This window comes from Aethalodelphis obliquidens, unplaced genomic scaffold (genome assembly GCF_003676395.1).
Source record: "Aethalodelphis obliquidens isolate GAN/ISIS:26980383/991018 unplaced genomic scaffold, ASM367639v1 scaffold16, whole genome shotgun sequence".
Lineage (NCBI taxonomy): Eukaryota > Metazoa > Chordata > Mammalia > Artiodactyla > Delphinidae > Aethalodelphis > Aethalodelphis obliquidens.
In genome coordinates, this window is record NW_020837960.1 from 10,184,480 (window position 1) to 10,207,134 (window position 22,655).

General features: G+C 40.4%; 1 protein-coding gene across 3 annotated transcripts in view; it reads left to right on the top strand.

Annotated features, from left to right (window-relative positions):
- DGKH (diacylglycerol kinase eta) overlaps window positions 1-22,655 on the top strand; it is a 176,262-nt gene that overhangs the window by 69,223 nt on the left and 84,384 nt on the right. For all 3 annotated transcript variants that reach the window (XM_027116174.1, XM_027116172.1, XM_027116173.1), the window contains exons 3-4: window positions 2,870-2,980; window positions 8,756-8,836. In XM_027116174.1, coding sequence (XP_026971975.1) covers window positions 2,870-2,980; window positions 8,756-8,836 — 192 coding nt within the window. The remainder of the gene's footprint in view (window positions 1-2,869; window positions 2,981-8,755; window positions 8,837-22,655) is intronic.

Consider the following 22,655-nt stretch of genomic DNA (forward strand, 5'->3'; position numbering starts at 1 on the left):
CACTTTTATAATTTGAATTGCCAAAAGATGTGTTCTCTGGATGAGTTATATTTTTATAGCATTTCAAGACTTTGTGATCAAGTTTAAGAATATAGACTTTCTACCCTGGGTAACTTTGGATGCTGCAGCAGGGCAGCTCACCACTTAACTCTTCCTTATTAATACCCTTTTCTCTTGCAATGTTTTGCATCTGGTTGCCCAAGGCAAATGCTTACACTTTCCCTTGGTTCTTTTCTCTCTCTTGCCCTTCACGTCTATCAGCAAGGCCGCTAGATTCTGCCTTCAAAATAACGTCTCAAATTCCTCTACTTCTGTCGGTCTCAGTGATGCTACAACCTTAGTTCTATCCTCCCTGGTCTCTCCCTGGGACTCCTGCAGCAGCCTCCTAATTGGTCCTCCACTCTATCTCACCCATTTCCCCATTCTCACTGTCCCGCTTCAGACAGTTCACTAGCTTTTTGCACTTTGAATAAAAAGCAAGCTCCCCTCTGTGGCCAGCATCGCCTGGCTGTTGTCTCCCTTAACCTCATCTCTTGACACTCTCCTTCTGCTCCAGCTGTTATTTGCTCTCACAGAGGCCTGCAAACACTTATTCACTTCTTCCAAGAAGCTCTTATAATTTGGTGCCTGGCAAATACTCCGTGAACTTAATAGCATAACGATATCATAATAACACTTTCTGCCATTTATTAAATATCTTCTGTAACCCAGATAGTGTGCTAAGTGCTCTCCAGGCATTATCTTATAATTAAATTAGATGCAACAAGCTTGTGAAGTTGGCATTATTATTTCCATATTTTAGGGGAGGAAACTGGGCACAGAGAGCTGAAGTAACTTACGCAGATTTATACTGCTAGCATGTAGCGGAGCCTGGCTTGAAGTCTGTCTGTCTGATTCTAAGTCGGGCTCTTTGGTACTGAAGTTTCAAAAGTATTTTGTTATCATTAAATTTTAATGCTCTCACAATTCCTGGAGGACCATCTGAGAGCAGGCTCTAGAGGGAATCTTTTAATGAAACTGAAAGTAAACATGAGTGTGACCTAACTACCATATTAGAGACAACAAACTTTTCTCAATATTTTATGTCTTGGTGATAATAAAAGAGAGTATAGTGTAAAAGTTGGAAATAAACTCTGGAGTTCAAACAGACATGGGTTTAATCTCAGCATCTTCTATTCATTCATACGGATCTCCATATCATATGTGCCAGATAATGTTCTAGGTATTTGAGACACATCAGTGTGCAGTCCAGTGGGATGGATATAAAATGTTGGTTCTCTAAGCTGTTTTTGCCCTGGAGATTCACTGTAGCATTACTGCTCTTCTGTGAATTCAGGATAGATGTGATCCATCTTGGACCCCCATCCCAAGGGGATCTATTTGAGTCAATCCCATGACATATTTCCTAAGGACAGTCTCATAGGAAGGCTGTAAGTTTAGTTTGCTATAAATAAAGTGTCCTTCCTTCTTCCTTTTTTTTTTCCTTCCAGTTGAAATGAAACATTAAATTTAATTTTATTAGATATAATAAACTCAGGGAACTTATATTCTAATAGGGGTAGCACAATAAATAAATAAGTAAATTACATTATACATTAGAAGATGGAAAGTACTTTGTGTGGGGAAGTAAATAAGATCTGGTTGGGGGAAGATATGGAGAGCATGTACAATAGGAGGTCAGTGAGGTGGGTCTCATTAAGAAGGTGAGAGACTTGAAGGAGGTGAAGGAGTTAATCAGATGGATATTTGAGGGAAGAGCAGTCCAGGAGGAGAGAATAGGTAGTGTCCAGTCCTAAGGGACGTGCATGCACGACCACTTAAAAGCAAAACATCATTGTGAATGGAGGTGACCAAGTGAAGGAGAGATAGTAGATGAAGTCAGAGGGGTTCCAAGGATGTTGTTGGTGGCAATAAAATGAACTTGTATACGTAAAGCACTTAGCACAGGGTCTAGCCCAGATTCCCAGAGCCCCTGCCCACCTCTTCCAGCCACAGCTCTTGCTGCTCCCCATTACAAGCTCTACCCTGTGTTTATAACCAGAAACTCTGTGAAGATTCCCCAAATATCTGTGCTGTTTTATACCTTTCTACTTCTGCACACATGTAAAATACCCTTCTCCCACTCCTTATCATTCTGATAAACTCCTTCAAGACCCACCTAAGGCTTTCCTCTGGGAGGACAACATCACTGACTCCCTCTGAGGCAGAGCTTCCTTCTTTGGGTTGCCATGCACCATGCTTTGAGTATGTGTTTGTTACAATAACACATAGCTGATGGTAACTGACATTTAATGAGCATTTACTATGTGCCATGCAGTAAATACCTTTACGTGTTTTTAAAATTAATTTCTCACAACAACAACCCTATAAGGTATGTCCTGTTGTCATCCCCATTTTATAGATGAATAAATAAAGCCATGAAGTTTATTGACTTGCCTAAGATCATCCAGCTACTAAGTGGTGGCACCAGGAGTTGATCACAGGTTTCTGGCTCCAGAGCCCATGCCTTCTTAACCATTACATTATACTGCACCTCCACCCTTCCACCATTTTACTATATACAAGTATATATGTACTTATATATGTACATGTACTCATCACACTGTATTGAAAAGTATTAGTTTTGTGCATGTGTCTTCCATAGTGTTTATGACTGCTTTGAGTCACCATGTTGAATTCACCTTTGCTCTTTGGGACTTTGCACATGTGTTCGCTTGTTGAATGGGGAGAATAAATTATTCTCTCATGTAATTTGCAAAGCATGAGAAATAATATTCAAAATGTTAATGATAGTGTGTCATTAATTTTGAAATTTATTTGGTTTTGAATTTCATTTTAATCATGTTGTTGTGTTTCTGCTTCTCCCCAGACCAGTATTAAAGAGGGACAGCTGTTGAAGCAAACCAGCTCTTTCCAAAGATGGAAAAAGCGATATTTCAAACTTCGAGGTCGTACACTTTATTATGCAAAGGACTCAAAGGTAATTCGAGAGAATACTAGTTGCAAGCCCTCGAAGGCTGTAGATGGAATTGAAATTTTGGTTCTATAAACTGTTTTTGTCTTGGGGCTTACTATCATTACTGCTCTGATATAAATTCCATATAAATGTGATTCATCTTGGACCAAATCCCAAGGGGGTCTATTTGAGTCAGTTTCATGCCATTTCCCCTAAGGACAATCTTATAGGATGGTCCTAGTGCAGTTTTCTTTCTTTCTTTTTTCCTTCCAAGTAAAATGAACAGTTAAGTGTAACCTTATTATATATAATAAACTCTAAATTTGGGTTCCCTCCTTTCTTGCTACTTTTTACCCCATAAATCTTTTCCTGAAAATGAGAGAGAGAATTGCTGTAGTTGCTAAGAGTTCATACTCTGGTTTCAGACAAGAGTTTGTATCCCAATTCTAGCACATTCCAGTGGAGTGGCTGTGGACAGCATGTTGTTGAGAGGAAGCTTAAATGAAATTACATACATGAAGTGCTTACATAATACCTGGCACAAAACAATCACTCAATTATGCTAGCATTTAGAAATAAAAATCACAGTGAAATAAAATCAAGGCTTAAATAATTTTTATATACTAATTGAATGAAATAAGAATGATGTAGCTTTGGAAGAAAAAAATTGTAATGATGAGCTTCCATTTAAAATGGATATTTTACTGTTCCTTCAAAAATAAACATTAAGGTGGGTACCCTCAGCTGGCACTGGAGCCCCACCAAAACAGCCCCCTGCCCTGTTAGACCTGGTGGACACCTTTGGCCAACACTAGTGTCCCCCTAAAGTGGCTCCTGCCCCAGGGGTCAGCCCCACACACCAGAGCACCCACAACAGTTGCAACTGGGCCTTGCAGCCAGCCACACTGGGGTCCATCCTTGCGTACAATCACCCCCTCAGCAAGTGCAGCTGAGCCACAACAGGAGGACACATGCAGCCCACAAAGGGGACACTCCTGGAGCATCTGGCCCTGGTAACCAAGGGAGACCATGCTACTGGGCCCCACAGGATACCTTCTAAACAAAGCCACTCTCTCAAGACCGAGGGACGTAGCTGATCTACGCAATATGTAGAAACAAACACAGAAAGTTAGGCAAAATGAAGAAACAAAGGAATATGTTCCAAATGAAAGAACTAGACAAACCCTCAGAAATAGATTGAATGAAATGGAGATAAGCAAACTTCCAGATAAGGTGTTCAAAGTAATGGTCATAAAGATACTCACTGAACTCAGTAGAAGTATAGAAGAGTGAGAATTTCAACAAAGAGATAGAAAGTAATAATGGAAATGAAAAATACACCAGAGGAAACCAACAGCAGATTAGATGATGCAGAAGAGAGGACCAGTGGTCTAGAAGATAAGGTAGTGGAAATCACCCAATCAGAACAGTAAAAAGAAAAAGAAACCAAAAACTGGATAGTTTAAGGGACCTCTTGGGCAACATCAAATATACCAACATTCCAACATTCACATTATAAGGGTCCCAGAAGGGGAAGAGAGAATGAAAAGGACAGAAAACCTATTTGAAGAAATATGGCTGAAAACTTTTCTAACTTGGTGAAGGATACAGACATCCAGGCCCAGGAAGTACAGAGAGACCCAAACAAAGTGAACCCAAAGGGACCCACACCAAGACACATTATAATTAAAATGCCAAAATGTTAAGCTAAAGAGAAAACCTTAAAAGCAACAAGAGAAAAACAAGTAGTTACATACATGGGAGTCCCCATAAGACTGTCAGCTGACTTTTCAGCAAAAACATTACAGAAGGGAGTGGCACAATATATTCAAAGTACTGAAAGGAGAAAACTTATAACCAAGAATATTCTATCCAGCAAGGCCATCATTCAGAATTGAGAGAGAGATAGAGTTTCCCAGACAAGCAATAGCTTGTCTACTTTATAGTTCATCACCACTAAACCAGTCTCACAAGAAATGTTAAAGAAATTTAAACAGAAAAGAAAAAATTATAACTAGAAATATGAAAATTATGAAAGACAATATCTCATCAGTAAAGGCAAAAATATAGTAAAGGTAATGGATCAGCCACCTATATAGCTAGCATGAAGGTTAAAAAACAAAACTAGTAAAACCATATATATCTACAATAATTAGTTAAGGGATACACAAAGTAAGATAACATCAAAAACATAAAATGGTGGATGGAGTAAAAATGTAGTGCTTTTAGAGCATGCTCAAACTTAAGCAACTATCAACATAAAATAGACTGCTATATACAGAGGTTGTTGTGTAAGGACCTCATGGTAACCACAAGCCAAAAACTGATAACAGATATACAAACAATAAAGAGAAAGGAATATAAACATAATACTAAGGAAAATCATCAAATCGCAAGGGGAGGGCTTCCCTGGTGGCGCAGTGGTTGTGAGTCTGCCTGCCGATGCAGGGGACACGGGTTCGTGCCCCGGTCCGGGAAGATCCCACATGCTGCGGAGCGGGTGGGCCCGTGAGCCATGGCCGCTGAGCCTGTGCGTCCGGAGCCCGTGCTCCGCAACGGGAGAGGCCGCGGCAGTGAGAGGCCCGCATACTGCAAAAAAAAAAAAAAAAAAAAATCACAAGGGGAGAGAGCAAGAGAAGAAGAAGGGAACAGAGAAGAACAACAAAGATAAACAGAAAACAATTCACAAAAATGGCAATAAGTACACACTTATCAATAATTACTTTACATCTAAATGGACTAAATGCACCAATCAAAAGACACAGCGTGGCTGAATAGATACAAAAAACAAGACCCATATATATGGTGCCTACAAGAGACTCACTTCAGATCTAAAGACACACACAGACTGAAAGTGAAGAGATGAAAAAGATATTCCATGCAAATAGAAATGAAAAGAAACATGAGATAGCAATACTTATAGCAGACAAAATAGACGTTAAAACAAAGACTGTAACAAGAGACAAAGAAGAGCATTACCTAATGATAAAGGGATCAATCCAATAAGAAGATATAACACTACTAAATATATATATGCCCAGCAGAGGAGCAGCTGAATATGTAAACCAAATATTAACAGACATAAAGGAGAAACTGACAGTAATACAATAATAGTAGGGGACTTTAACACCCCATTACATCAATGTAATGTAGTCATTAGATCATTCAGACAAAATCAGTAAAGAAACACTGGCCTTAAATGACACATTAGACTCAATGGGACTTAATAATATATACAGGACATTCCACCCCATAACAGCAGAATATACATTCTTTTCAAGTGCACATGGAACACTCCAGGACAGATCTTTTATTAGGCTACAAATCTCAATAAATTTTAAAATACTGAAATCACATCAAGCATCTTTTCTGACCACAACAGTATGAGACTAGAAATCAACCGCAAGAAAAACTGGAATAAAACTCAAACACATGGAGTCTAAGCAACAAACTCAGTAACAACCAATGGGTCACTGAAGAAATCAAAGAGGATATCAAGAAATACCTCCAAACAAATTAAAATGGAAACACAGTGTTCCAAAGTCTTTGGGACTCAGCAAAGGCAGTTCTAAGGGGGAATTTGATAGTAATACAGGCCTACCTCAGGAAACAAGAAAAATCTCAAATAAACAATCTAACCTTACACCTAGAGGAACAAGAAAAGAAGAATAAACAAGTCCAGAGTTAGTAGAAGGAAGGAAATAGTAAAGTTACGAGCGGAATTAAATGAAATAGAGACTAAAAAACCCCACAAAAACCTAAGAGCAGGTTCTTTGAAAAGATAAATGAAATTGATAAACCTTTATCCAAAGTCATCAAGAAAAAAAGAGAGAGGGCCAAATAAATAAAATCGGAAATGAAAGAGAAGTTACAACTGACATCACAGAAATACAAAGGATCACAAGAGGTTACTATGAAAACTATATACCAACAAATCGGACCACCTGGGAGAACTGGATAAATTTCTCAAAACATACAATCTTCCAGGACTGAATCAGGAAGAAACAGAAAATCTGAACAGACCAATTATTCGTAATGAATATAATGAAATATTAGCCATAAAGAATGAAATCTTGCCATTTGCAACAACATGGATGAACATAGAAGGTATTATGCTGAGTGAAGTAAGTCAGAGAAAGGCAAATACCGTACAATCTCACTTATGTGTGGAATCTAGAAAACAAAACAAATGAACAAACAAACCAAAACAGAAAGAGACTTACAGATACAGAGAACACAGAGGGGAGGGTTAAATGTCATGAGGGTTTAATATATAGTATACGGAATATAATTAATAATATTGTAATAATTTTGTATGATGACAAATGGTTACTGGACTTATCATGGTGATCATTTGATGATGTATTTGATTGTCAAATTACTGTGTTGTACGCTTGAAACTAACAATATTGTATGTCCAACTATACTTCAATTTAAAAATAGTAAGATTTATTGTTACTGTGCCAGTAGGATAATCGATCATTTCTATGTTAAAAAACACGTGTTTGTGATATAATTAGTAGAGTTGTCCACCAGGAGGTAAAAAATAAATAAATAAACAAACAAACATAATTCTTAGTTTATGCAGCTGTGGAAGTAATAACAAAATAGAATAATCTTATTTTAAAAGTCATTATGTTCATGGTTATCCCTGATCTGGCTCCATTCTGACCTCTCACATTTATCTCCAGACAGCACTGACCACTTGATAGTCTACAGCCTTGCCCCATGTTTTCGATCCCCAGGATGATTTTTCCTCTATCTCCACTTAAAGAAATTCCCTATTTTCTTTAAGGTCCCCCCCAAATTGTCTTCATTCCGTTATTCACAAGAGAAAGCATTTGTTTTCTGCTGTGACCTTCCATAGCATTTTGTAGTGTCTGCTCTTCCACTTTTAATAGTCTCCCTTACTTAAAACAAGTGGTGTCTATTTCAGCTCCCGTGCTAGATGATAAATTCCTTGCAGTCAGGGAACAAGTCTTACGGTCAGATTGGTTGGGTTGAAGTAGAGTTGCATAACCCCCTGGAGATCTTGGCGGGTGGTAAAAGTTACTAGATAAGGGAGCCTCTTTCTAGCAGTCCTAGAGTAGTGGTGTTATACCTGCCTCACTGGAAGAACATTGAATGACTGTGAACAAGGACCAACTCACTCAGAGTGGGAAGGATACATTTATTTACTAGAATTTCCTAATTTTTCAATTGTCCATTTTAAAGATTTTAGTTCTATGGAGTTTTTACCACTGAAACTTTTTTGATTAAAATCACTTCTAAGCTTAAAAAAAAAAATGTTGGAGCCTGCAAAAAAAAAAATTAAATAAATAAATAAAACTTTTAAGAGTATAAAAGAAATGTCATCTTATATTTGCAGAGCACATGCACCATCTCATTTGAACACATTTACAGATGAGGAAGGTCACGTTCAAAAAGTTCAGTAACTGTCCGTGATCTGAGCCAGGACTAGTTCTTCTCATTGTGGGGAGTGTGCGAGTATGTGTGTATGTCATACACTGAGTAGTAGGTTTCCCATAAACGATGCTTCTGGAGAGCACAGAGCTTTTTTCAATGAAACAATATGCCAGGGGAGTTCTTTAAAGTCCTTTACAGTTTGGAATTTATGTGTTCGTTGAACTTTATGGTTTTACTCACCAAGCATCAGTAATTTCAGTTTTTCTTCAGTTTTTCTTTCTAATTCCTGACATAGCCTCATGGTCATGATGTGACGGTAAAAAAAAAAAAAAATACTAAGGAGCATTCAGTTAGGTTTGCACTTGACATGTTTGTGTTCTTTTTCATTAACAGTCTCTGATATTTGATGAAGTTGACCTCTCAGATGCCAGTGTAGCTGAAGCAAGCACAAAAAATGCTAACAACAGCTTCACGGTATGGTTATACTCTGGTAACTCCCCCCTCAAAAGTTACAGAATGATCTTTCGTGAGCTTGTACTGAACGCCCTCTTTAATTGCCGGCTGTGTGTCACACGTGTTGGAGTTCTCACCAAGAACAGTAAACTTGATAAGTACGTTGTAGACGCTAACACCCAACGTGTCATGATTGTTTGGGTCAATAAACCAATGTATTAAATGTATTTTTTAAAAGTATTTATATCGTTTTCTTTTTAGACCTTCTAATTTTAGTGCCTTAAAATTTTCACCTCCCTTTAATGTTCAACTAATTCCGCTGTTCTTAAATATTCAAAAAGTTTGGTTTTTTACCTTCAGTCTTAAAAATAAGATTTTCTCCTTTCAATCTACAGTTACTCTAGTTGCTGTAGTTCAGGCCTTCGTTTCTTCTCACTTAGGTAATTCATCTGGCAGCTATTTAAAGAAGTGTCCTCTGTTCCAGTTAATTTTTTTCCAATTGCAAATCACATTGCTTAAAAGACCTCACTGGCTCGCCACCGCCTGTCAGGTTGCATCTGTAACTCCTCCGTAAAGTCCTGTAAATTCCTTCCTCAGCATTCTAGCATACTGATAGTTATTTGTCCTTATACATCCCACCAGTCCAGCAGTTCTGTCTGAACCTAATGCTTTTTCCATTCCCTCTGACTTAAATGATCCCTCCTCCATCAACAGCTGTTGAAATTCTACCAATTCTTCAAAGCTTATCTCAGATATCCCATACTTTTTCTACTTCTTTGATTACAAAAATATGAATTGAGGATCCACCATTGCTAGGCACTCGTGCTAATAAACACAAGGGATTCAGAGAAATAAAATATACATATATATGTGTGTGTATATATATATATATATATATATATATATATATATATCACTTCCCTCAAGATATTCATGGTGTAGTTCAGTGAAGTTCATCTGGGATTCTTTTTCTTAAAAAAATATTTAAATATTTATTTATTTATTTGGTTGTACCAGGTCTTCGTTGCAGCAGGTGGGCTCCTTAGTTGCAGCTCCCAGGCTCCTTAGTTGTGGCTCGCCAGCTCCTTAGTTGCAGCCCGTGGGCTCCTTAGTTGCAGCATGCATGTGGGATCTAGTTCCCTGACCAGGGATCGAACCCAGGCCCCCTGCTTTGGGAGCGTGGAGTCTTATCCACTGTGCCACTAGGGAGGTCCCTGGGATACTTTTAAGCTACATTTTCCTTAGGTCCTCTCAGGTGCATTGTTCTTGCTAGGTCGCTGACCCCTTCCACACTCCTAGCCCCTGCCCTAGGGAGCTTCCACTATGGACAGCAGTGTTTTGTGTTCATCCCCTAGGCATGCCAGGGCAGGGAGGACAGACAGATAAACAAACACAGAGCAGTGCCATGATGGAGGTAAGCACTGGTAAGGGTAGGGGATGGAGAAGAAGCAAATGAGTTCGGATTTAGTCTTATTGATTTATGGGCATGTGCGATAATTCATGCTGTGAATATTCCTCCCCCACCCCCTCCCCAGGGACCGTTGAGTTTGAGAAGAGAGAGGACAGCCAAGAATAGAATCCTGGGAAAAAGTTAAAATGTAAGGTTTGACCAATAAAGACTGAGAGAGAGCATTCTGAAGTATAGAAGGAGCATCAGGAGGCAGTGATATATAAAAAGCCAGTGGAAGGGAGTTTCAAGACGGAAGTTGTTAAACATCAAATGCTGTAGAGAGGTCAAGTCAAAGAAGAAAGGAAAAGTGTCTGTTGAATCTGTGAATCAGGAGGTCATTTGGTCACACTGATGTGAGTAGTTGCAGTGGAGGGTGGCATGCAGTAGGCTGCATGGCGAATGCTAAGTGGAAAGGCAGAGCCAGCACGGACTCCTTGTCCTACAAGTTTGGCGGTTAAAAGAAGGAGCAGGGCTTCCCTGGTGGCGCAGTGGTTGAGAGTCCACCTGCCGATACAGGAGACACGGGTTTGTGCCCCGGTCCGGGAAGATCCCACATGCCGCGAAGCGCCTGGGCCCGTGAGCCATGGCCGCTGAGCCTGCGCGTCCGGAACCTGTGCTCCGCAACGGGAGAGGCCACAACAGTGAGGCCCGCGTACCAGAAAAAAAAAAAAAGGAGCAGACATGTAGCAACAAGAATGTTTAGGTCTGAAGAGGCAGTTCTGGTTTTGTTGTTGTTGAGGATCTTTTGCTTTGTTTTTAAAATGAATTTTGAGTGTGTCTATATGAAGAGAGGAAAGAATTGTTAGAATCAAAAGCTGAAGCTGCAGGAGAGAAAGGAACTAATTGTTGGAGCGTGATTGCTGGGTAAACTGCAGGGGGTGGGACCCGGAGCACAGGTTAAGAGATGAGCCCTGAATAGGAGACAGAAGGTTTACGGAAGTAGGTGTGGGCAGGAAGTTCATATATTTCAAACCCAAACACTACTGTTTTCTCAGTGAAATTGCAGATTAGGTCATATGCTATGAATAAGACTTTAGGAGGGTGTGGAAGAGCTTCTATAGAGAATAAGAATCGAAACTGAACAGGGACCCGTAGAAGATTACTAGGTAGTAGATAGTGTCCTCCAGAGATTGGAGATAAGTAATGTTCTTAATTCCTGGGCCTATAGCATTTTCTTAAAGATAGGAGTAAAGAAAAGCAACTAGATTGGCCCAGGATTGATGGTTTATAGGGCATACTGGACAGAAAGATAAAAAGGGATTGTTGGGTGTTTGAGGGATCAGTAACTGATCCATCTTCCCCCGAGTTCTCGGTTTTTGAGAACGGAGCATAAGGAATACGGGATGACTTTATTAATGGCTGAACAGGATCCAATAACCACTAAATACAGAGCTTCTGATAAGTTGTTGGAGGCCGGACGGCAAAATGTTGCTTATTCTTCTTTCCTCCCAGGTGAAGGTCAGGTAAGGCAATTAACCTATCAGATTAACCACTTGTCTTCCCTGGGAAGTGAGCAATAGTTTTCTCCCCTCTGTGGAGACTCATGGTGGGGTTGTGGATGAGGGATTCTCCCCGACAAGGATCTAGAGTTTAGTCTGAGTGAGGGTTCCGAAATTTAAGATTTGGGAGAGGTTATTCAAATCCTTCGTACAGCTCTTTCTTGGACCTCCAGCTGCATGCAGTCTCTCCTTTTGTACCTTCTCACAGAACTTACTATATTCTGCCTTGTGTTTGGCTAAGTACTTATGTTTCTTATAACCTCCTTGAGAATAGGGACACTGTTATACATTTTTATCTCATAGTACCTTATCCATAAGTATTTGTTGATTTTAATTAATAAGATGAAAGTTCATTTGGGGCATGAGGAGACTTTCGTTGAAATATTTTCAAGAAATTTCCAATGTTTCACTCAACCAGACTTCGTTTCTGAAGTTTGTTGGACGAGATATGCGAGACTAAACTGTTAGGCAGATTGCTTAGAGATGTATAGCAAATCAATTTGGTAGAACTTTCCAGGGTATAAAATGGAATAAGAGTTATGTTTTCAACCAGTCATTGACAATCCTTCCTATCTTTAAATATTTAAATGTTCCACCTTCCTGGGTTCCAGTGACTGCTACTCGTGGTGTTATTTTGGCCAGTTCGTGTCAGAGGTTAATGGTGTAGTTTGGTGGTGTTACGGCTGGGGAATCCAGCGACAGCTGAATTCTGCCTCATTACAGCCACTACTCTTTGCCTTGAAGTCCCTAAGGATGATGTATTGACAAGGGATAATAGTAAATGGAAAATCTATAATTAGTAAATGGAAAGTGGAAAAGCTGTGCTTTACCCAAAAACCCAGCGTCAAACTCTGTTAAAATGGGTTCTACAGGGAGTGTTCTAGAGAGCAGGGCAGAAACTGACTTAGCTGGGGAAGTCATTCTGTGGTTATGAGCAAGCACTGAGACTGACTGAGCTTCCAGAGGAGGGGACACAGACATCTTGAGGGTGGTGTCAAAGGATCTACAGACATGGTTATACCTACACGATGATTACTTTTAAACAGGCCTATGCTCCCATCCCTGGAGTTAATAATTCTCTTGTTTTTTGGGTTGTCTAAATTGCCTCAGGTATTGTATTAGTTTTCTGTTGTTTTGTAACAGATTAGTGGTGTAAAACAATGCCTGTTTATTATCTCACAGTGTCTGTTGGTTTCACAGAATAGCTGGATTCCTCTGCTCCAGGTCTCACAATGTCAAAATAAATAGGTATGATAAATTAAATACACACACATGCGCGTGCACATACATATATACTTTTTAATTACCCTGCATTGGGCTAATTTTGACCTAAGTTTGCATTTCTGGTTTTACAAGTGTCTTCTGCATCAGGCAACAACAACAAAACCTACTAACGTTGAATGCATTTTCTGTGATGTTAGGTGTCAGTGATGTGATCGGGGGACAGAAAAGAACAGTTCCAGACAGCCTTATTGGCATTTTATGAGCGTTTAGGTTAATGTTCACAGTTAATTTATTTGTAGTTTAAAATTCTACCATGACATTTTCTATGACTGTGGAATCAGTGAAACATTCATTTTTTTTGTCCATTTTTAATTTTCTTTTTTATTTTATTGATATTTGCATGGTGTTTTGGAGTTTTATTTTCACTTTAACCTTTTTATCTTTAACATACCTCTGTGCTGTATGTGAATGTGCTCTTCTTATATTAAACTAGAGAGAATTGATTTCCCTTTGGTCATACTGTTGCCCCCCAGGGAAGGGATTGCAGATCTCCTGTTTAACTCAGGGCTCTTTCCTCTTGCACAGTATTCTTTCCGTCTGGAGTCTTTGCCTCTGTTCTCTTTCTTCTCACATCCACAGCTCTCTTTGTCTCTTTCTCACTAATCATGGCATGTCTATCCCCAGCTTTTTTTTTTATTTTTCCAATTGCAGAGCTTAAGACTGAAGTCAAACAGCCGGGGTTTGGGTCATGGCTTGGCCGTGTCTAGTTAGGTGACCCTAGACAAATTAGTTAACTGCTATAAATCTCAGTGTCCTTAACTTTAATTGAGGGTAATAATGGCATCTGCCTCATAGGTTATGAGGATTAAATGAAATGTGATAGTGCACCAAAATACCTAGCACAGTGATGAGCATGTACAGTTTGATACATGTTGGTGGCAACTGTTATCACAAACTTAGTATCTCTTGATTCCCTTCACAAGTGACAGTATTGCCAACTTTTAAAAGTTTGGGAATTTTGACAGAGAATATGGATGAACTTTATCTTGAGAAAACATTCCATGCTGCCTATTTCTCAGAGGTGTAGTGAAGATTTATTTCCACTTTTATCTAATATTAATAAGGATTGTTGGGAAAAGCAACCATTTTGTAACAAATGGAATACAGTTGTTCCTTGTTAGGTAAATGTTATTTGCTAAAGAAGAGCTTTTTAATGATTTGAAAGCCATCACAATGATGTGGTATACATTAGGCTTTCAAAGTGTACTGTTCAAATGACTGTTTTCTTTAAATTTTAATGAAGTTTGGGCTAAACCTTAAATAAATGAGTCATCATTTTTAAAGAAATTGTATCAACATTGGTAAAACTTCTTAGGAAGGTTTGTAAGGAGAGCTTTTTTTTTTTTTTTTTTGAACTAGAAAGAAATACAGAGGTAATTGATTTTGTTTATTTACCCGCCCTTAGCATTGTTAGTGAGTGATCTACAAGTGTGTTTGAAGTCCCATGGTTACTTCATACCCATGCTGGCTTAGTTGTATGGAAACAGATGCCGTGTGGCAGTGCTTATTTTTAGAACTAAATGAGCACTGAAACAGAGTCATTTTAGTCCAGGGGTCACTTGCCAAGGTAGACAGGACCGAAAGTTGATTAGCATTAGATGATGACTCTTCTGATGAGGTTTTTAAAAGTAGACATAAAAACAAACCAATACAGAGAATACTCTTACCGCACATAAAGTGCTGAAAATTATGCATTCATAGTGTAGTCGAAATGAGCGGACTGTGTTTTCATGGAAGGGGAAAATGTTAAGAACTTGTTTCTTTCATGTTTACTTTCTGTTTATTCTGTTTTCCTCTTAGCTTCCTCTCTGTTAATATAATTCACTTCATCTTCTCTCTTAAGAGAGATGTCACATCCTTTGAACCTAAGGAAGTGTCAATTTACTTTTATCCATTAATAACTCAATCTTTAGATACATGGAAATAATGAAAAGTTATTTTCTTTTTATATCATTTGTGAATGCACATTGCAAAACAGGCATTTAGATAAACATGTTAATATATAATCACTTAGATAAATAAGTTGCCTATTTTATTTGAAAATATTTAGTCTCCTCTGTACCTCTTATAACTGCTTTATGTCTGATCACTCATTCACTTTTTTATATCAGTCTTATAAGGTAGGTTCTATTATGCTTCCCATTTTATAGGGGAGAAATCTGAAACAGAGAGGTTAACATCCAATGCATATAAATAGCTAGAATCTGAACCCATCTGGGTTATATGGCCTCAGTCTGTACTCTTGACTGCTCTGCTATCCTGCCTCTTTATTGTGGAGTTGTAAATGAGTATGATTCAGATAGTATTCCTGTGGTTGCTTTTTACACGTTCAGTTGTCTTTTCTCCTCCAAGTCAATCATAGAGTCTTTTTTTTTTTTAATTTAATTTATTTATTTTTGGCTGCATTGGGTCTTCATTGCTGTGTGTGGGCTTTCTCTAGTTGCAGCGAGTGGAGGCTACTCTTCGTTGTGGTGCACAGTCTTCTCACTGCGGTGGCTTCTCTTGCTGTGGAGCACGGGCTCTAGGCGCACGGCCTTCAGTAGTTGTAGCATGTGGGCTCAGTAGTTGTGGCTCACGGGCTCTAGAGTGCAGGCTCAGTAGTTGTGGCGCACAGGCTTAGTTGCTCCTCGGCATGTGGGATCTTCCCGGACCAGGGCTCTAACCCGTGTCTCCTGCTTTGGCAGGCAGATTCTTAACCACTGTGCCACCAGGGAAGGCCAATCATAGAGTCTTATATTGTGTTACTAGATGTATCACAAGCACTTGCTGGTTGTACTACAAATTTAGAGCACTGTATTTTATTGTGGGCACTACATGTTAAATAGAAAGGTTGATAAAGACCTCACAGAGGCAGGTAGCTAATATTATTAAAAAAGGTCCGGAAAATGGGATTGATTGACATGAAAGGGCACTTTTTTTTTTTTTTTTCTTTTTGCGGTATGTGGGCCTCTCACCATTGTGGCCTCTCCCATTGCGGAGCACAGGCTCCGGACGCGCAGGTTCAGCGGCCATGGCTCACAGGCCAGCCGCTCTGCGGCATGCGGGATCCTCCCGGACCGGGGCACGAACCCGTGTCCCCTGCATGAGCAGGCGGACTCCCAACCACTGCGCCACCAGGGAAGCCCAAAGGGCACTTTTTATTTTAAAGACTTGGGAAGATGTGACATCTTTTCAATATTTGAGGGATTATTATGGATAAGAAGCAGTAGACAGGTTTGGCGTACAGGACAAAGATCCGTGGTTGAATTCACGGAGGGACCGTTTCAGCTCTACACAAAAGAGAACTTTATAACTGTGTCATCTGATAGAACTGGCCTCTTGTGAGCTAATGGCTCTGCCCATTATTAGAAATCTCTAGTCATCTCATTCCCTGTGATCGGAAAGTGGCCTTCAAGAAGAGAGTCCTCAGAGCAGACTCAGGTTCAAGGAGCTGAAATGACTATCTCAAGGTTGGATGACTGACAGCTGTGTGCAGCTAGTACAGAATTTGGGGCTCTCAGCTCTTGGCGTTTGTTGGGAGTAAGGAGCAAGGAGCAGTGGATGTAGAGCTTGCTCGACTCCATGCTGGACATTTTACACACTCTGTCTCATTATAGGACACAGCAGGAGCTAAGGGACCTTCCTTCAAGAATGCTGTTGTTGCATAGTGTGTGTATGTGGGAGGGGAGATGGAGGAGACTGAAATTTCCTTAGGCACAAAGACTGTCTTCTTCACCACTGAATCCCCAAGGCTAACACAGGGCCAGGCATAGAGTGGAAAGACAATAAATATTTGTTAAATGAATGAAGGAATGTGTCTTGCTGAAGGAATGAATGATATTTGTAAACTCTAATTTTTCTTTGAGAGAAAGGTGTTATTTCAAGTTTTAGCCTAGAGAGCACAGTTTCCTAATTTTCCCCCGTGGTGTAGTATTATAATATACCCATAAACATGTGTATCCTTGTTTGAAATCTACACATCATGACTCAGATTATTTTTATACCAACAATAAGTCTTACAAACATGATTCTTGCCTATGATTAACCATTGCAGTATTTCCACATAATTATTAGATGCCAGATAGTACCAAACCTCATATTTTTTAATGTCTATGTTGGTTAAAGTATTGTATTGCACTCAAGTGATACCACAGTCATGCAATTTGAGGGGTTATTGTTTTCCCTTTTAAAGTTGACTTATATACAGTTTAGCTTAGACTTTATACTATGAATCTGATCATTTATACGTTAAGTTTGAAATTTGTATTTGGTTTTCTATAACTTTGACCCCAGGCTTTTATAAATGAAATGTCTTAGCATTGTTTCTGTGGGAGTATCATGTTCATCTTTTCATTGAGTGATGTAGATCTTTTCCAAGAGTATAACCCAGAGAACTACTTCTTAGCATTATGGTGAGCTTCCTTAGGCCAGAGTCTTAGGAGGTAAGAAAATGTTGGTCCTTTTGTAGCTAGACTAAAATCTTGGGGTGGAAATAAGGTGTGGGTGGGAGAAGTGTGTCTTTGTCTTCACCTTCATTAGTACTCTTCCATGAACCTTTCAAAGAGATTAACTGAGGTCTCCACCATCACTAGTAACCTTCCATACCTCTTTCAAATGGACTTTCTAAAGTAAGGCAAGAGCCAGTGAGCGTGTCCTTGAGTATTCGGGCAGCTCGGGAGCTCTGGGAACCTGGGCTTGGTTGCATAATCAGACCATGGGTCTCCAAATCAGTTTCATCAGACAGACCCTCTGATGAATGATGGTATGAATAGACACCATCAAAATGTTGGGAAAGAGGGCTCATCGTCGAGAGAACTGTGTCCCTGGAGGTCCAGACAGGGTACCATGTTAAGTAGCCGTGCTTGGCATTACCGCTTGCCCCTTACCCTGTCCTGGCCTTGCTGAAGATCCATGAGTCAGGGAGAGAATGGCGCTCCTGGTCAGTAACCTGCACCTGCTGCCTCCATACCTTTCCTCTCCCCTTAGGCTGTTGCACAGCAGCCCACTCCCCACCTGGTCCTCCACTTCCAGAACTGCCCTTAGACATTCATTCGTTCATTAGCAAATAGTTATCAAAAGCTTGCTGTATATATCAGACACTGTGCTAGGTTCTGGATATACAGTGGTGACTAAAAGGAATTGGCCACTGAGTACCGTATTTTGAAAAAGTTTAAAAGCCTCCAGGAGTAGGTCCCTGTCTTTAGAGTACGTGGCCTTAGAATAGGATTCTTCGGATACAAAAAGCAATGAACTGCCTCCCAACTAAGACTAGAAACTGTGTCATCACAGGGGCCCAAGTTATAGGAAAGAGAAGAGATTACGTAAACTCTTTGACCATTCAGGATTCCATAGACAAAATCCTCTGGACTGCTTCATCTGCTTTTCTCTGCAAACACATACCCAGTGTCAATATTTCTGCCACCAAAATATGGTGAACCATGTAGAACTGCTTATTCCTGACCCTAAACACCAGTGTTTTATGAAGCTGGTTCCCTGGGAAACCTTAGCCTCAGGCACCTTGGGGATGGCCAATGGAAGACGTCCACCCAGATGAAAGGTCAGGCCTGTATCATGGAGGGTTGACCTCCACAGTGCCCGTGCCGTATTGAGGCTCCCAGTGAATGGCTACATGCTGCACAGCCTCCTGTTCTTGGGCTAGTTGTAAATCTGCATTTCACTGATACGTTCCATGTACTAGGCCTTTCCCAGGTTCCAACTAGATGGTCCTGAGCTGATGCTATCACTCGCACCATGATCTTGGAGACAGCAGCTGTAGCTACGTGGACTTAAACTTCTAGATCCATTGTCTCTTTTGAGAGATTCTGCGTGATGACGGGCAAGGGTTGCTCAAGTTTCAAAAGAGCAGCCCCAGGCTGACCAGCCATCCAGTTGTACAGAGGCTTCTAAGCTGTGCAGACCTCCACAGGAGATCTCTTCATGCTGCCAGCCTGGCTGCTTCACCATGCCCCTTTTGGAGAAGGGCCATGCGATTTACTTGGTCTTCACTGTGGTCTTAACGTGGCTGAAGCCTCTTAGTTGAAGGCTCCTTAGTTCCATACTCATTTAGGTTAGCTCTGATCCCCGTTTGTGGTACAGAAGGAAACCTCAAACCTTGTAAGAGATCATATCCTGTCTCACAGAGGTACCTGGAATAGAGGCCTAACATGGGAAAATAAACTACCAGTAAAAAAAAATTAAAACAAAAATAACCAAAACCATCATCAATGTCTGGATATCAGCTAAAGATATCCTGTTATCTTGTGGCCTCTGACTGAAACAGCAGAATCTTGAAGAGTTTTAGTATCTTGGAAGTTCTATACTGACCAGCAGGGTAGAGTCCTGTTTTCTAAGGAGTCTGACGTTCCAGATCTCCCAGGAAGTCAGAATCCTTGGTTCCCTGTTAAGAAACTGGGAATAGTGAAGAGCCGTGGTGGTGCTCAAACGCTCCAGAAAATTCCAGAGATGTTTGCCGTCCTGGACCTTATGAGTGGTCCAAGCCTCCTGCAGTCTTGAATCACCCTGAGAAAACCCAAATGATGTGCACACAAAAAGGGGTGCTTTGTTCATCACACCTGGTCTTATTGATGACTTCAGAATCTGGCCTTGCATCTGGCATGAAATGCTCTAAAAATGAGAACACGTCATCACGCTTTTCAGATTTTGGCTCCATTAGACAATTTAAAACAACCACTTTTTTTTTTTTTAATATTAAAATAGTTTTAAGTCCTCCTTGAATGTTAATGAAATATTAAAACAGTACTGAGGAAAGGCTATTATTCTACATGTTTTAAAAATTTAAGGTGTTTATAATATAGATAAGAAAAATAAATGATTATTCATTTCCATAACCTCTTTGGTCGGTCCTGTAACCCGCAATAAGGAGTAATGAGCACGTAGCAGGTAATTTTTAGTTTATATCTCACTTCATTATCTCATTAAGCCCATGAAGTAGTTATTCTTCCTTCCCTTCAATAGATGAAGAGGTGAGGTTCAGAGAACATAATTTTGTAAATTTATGTAGTTAACAAGTAGGATCATTAATATTTAAAGCCTGTGATTTTTCCATGAGGATGAATAGCATATTGGAATTTTATGAGTGCAATAGCAGTAATCAACATTTTAAATAGGATTTAGTCCAGTCCGGCCATTCCTCGTGAATCCTCATTACCTTACAGGTGGAAAGAAGGGTGTGTAGACCGGTGTACCAGCTAGCAGTGATTAGAGTGCTTGCTTGGTTGCCACCCAAGGTCAATTTTGGTGATAGTCATTAGGTGAATTATCTTTAATGGAAGAGAGAGGATTAGCAGTTTTTTTAGGGTTTTTTGTGGTTTTTTTTTGTGGTACGCGGGCCTCTCACTGCTGTGGCCTCTCCCGTTGCGGAGCGCAGACTCTGGACGCGCAGGCTCAGCGGCCATGGCTCACGGGCCCAGCCGCTCCGCGGCATGTGGGATCTTCCCGGACCAGGGCACGAACCCGTGTCCCCTGCATCGGCAGGTGGACTCCCAACCACTGCGCCACCAGGGAAGCCCGGATTAGCAGTTCTGGTTGCTCTCTGCATTGTGACAGGTCTCTGATAAGAATTTAATTTCCAACAAAAAAGTGTTTAAAGGAGAGATTTTTCAGTTCAGTAGTTTCTGCCTTAAACGTTTCTATGGACCCAGTTTAAACTTTGCCAAGATCAAATCTCAATGCATGCAGGCAAAGGTAGGTTTTTACTCCTGGAAGACAGATTACAATCTAGTCAGCAACAGACAGGGGGCATCAGAAGCAAGACCTTCCTATTGACAACACGCAGGTGGATAGCTCTCCGGTTGGAGATATTGTTCCTTTTTCGTTTTTCTCGTTGTCACAGGATGAGACTTGCTGGTAGCAGACCTGAAGGCTTTTGGACAGTCCTGACACTCAGGCTGTGTTAGCTGATCAGGGTTTATGAGAGATCGGACAGCTGTCTTAGGATACTTTCAGAAGTTTCTTGTAAGCTGCCCCCTGCTATGGGACTCAAGGCAGCAGATGGTCTTTAAATCTTGGAGAGAAACAGATTATTATCAAGACGCTATTAAACAGAGCTGGCATCTTAGAGTAGAGGCTGTGGCCATAGAATAACCTGGCCCTTGACATCAGCGCTTAATTGGGCCCCTTCCAGCAAGGTTGAGTTATGTCTTCCATTGATCCAGACACTGGACATCACCTAATGACATGGTCTGTCTGGACCAGTTGGTAGGGTATCTTGTCCCTGCAAATGGGATGCTTTTGCACACTTCACTAATGCTTTGTAATAATCTAGCACAACCCTCTACAGTATGAATGTCTGATGGTGGGTAGTTACTGGGATAGTAACCAGAAGTCATATGGGCCTGCTGCTAATATTTCAAGTGGGAAGAGTCACAGTATTCTCTACGTTGTACGGATGTATGTTCTGTGGATCTCATGTTTATAAGCGTTGAATGTTTGGCCTCTGTGGTCTGGTTTCTGCACAAATGGCCATTTTCTCTTTCAGAGTTCCATCAGTAAAAGATGCCAACAATAATGAATTTTTCATAGTTGCTCAATTAGAACTTCCCTATCTGTTAGGCTCATAATATAAGAAAGGCTGTCAGGACAAAGCAGCAAATCCTTCTCCCTTTGGAAACCTTTGTAAAAATCAGAGTGTTTTGTTTTGTTTTGTTTTGTTTTCGTACAGGTAAAGTGTTGTTCCTGTGACGATGTTCTAGGTTGCATGTGCCTTTTCAGGATGGGTAGAAGCATGCCCACCAGCAAGTACTGACATGACTACTCAAAATGACTGCTGAAAAAAATTTTAACCTGGGCCTTAACACAATACGATCAAGATACATACTTTAGGGCTTCCCTGGTGGCGCAGTGGTTGAGAGTCCGCCTGCCGATGCAGGGGACATGGGTTCATGCCCCGGTCCGGGAAGATCCCACATGCCGCGGAGTGGCTGGGCCCGTGAGCCATGGCCGCTGAGCCTGCGCGTCCGGAGCCTGTGCTCCGCAACGGGAGAGGCCACAACAGTGAGAGGCCCGCGTACCGCAGAAAAAAAAAAAAAAAAAAAAAAAAGATACATACTTTATGGAGTCGATTGTAAAGAAAGTTTTTTCAAGTCTTTTAGATTCATCAATACCTTTACTGCCCACATCATCCAGAATTAGCAGAGGTGATGAAATGTACCAATTATGTGTGCAAAGACATATGTACAAAGATATTTATTGCACATCGTAATAGGGAAAGATTGGAAACAATCCAAATGCGCAAATTAGAAACTGGTTGAAATGAATGATGAAATATATCACACGGTAGAATGTTATGCAGCCATGAAAAAGAATGAATCAGCTCTCTGTGTAACAATACACACCAAACTCCAAGTTTTATTCAGTGGGAAAAGCCGGATGTGAAACAGCATGCATGTATAAAATGTCACTCTGTGTGTGTGCATACACGCATGCATTTAAACCTCAAAAGACCACATATGTGTTGTAAATGCAAAGAATTTCTCTGGAGGGGTAACAGAAGCTTACAGATATTTGCCTTCAGCAAGGAAACTTGGTAGCTGGGGACACGCTCCAAAAGGGAGAGGTACTTTTCCTTCTAAATACATTTTGAATTTTTTTTTTTTTTTTTTTTTTTTTG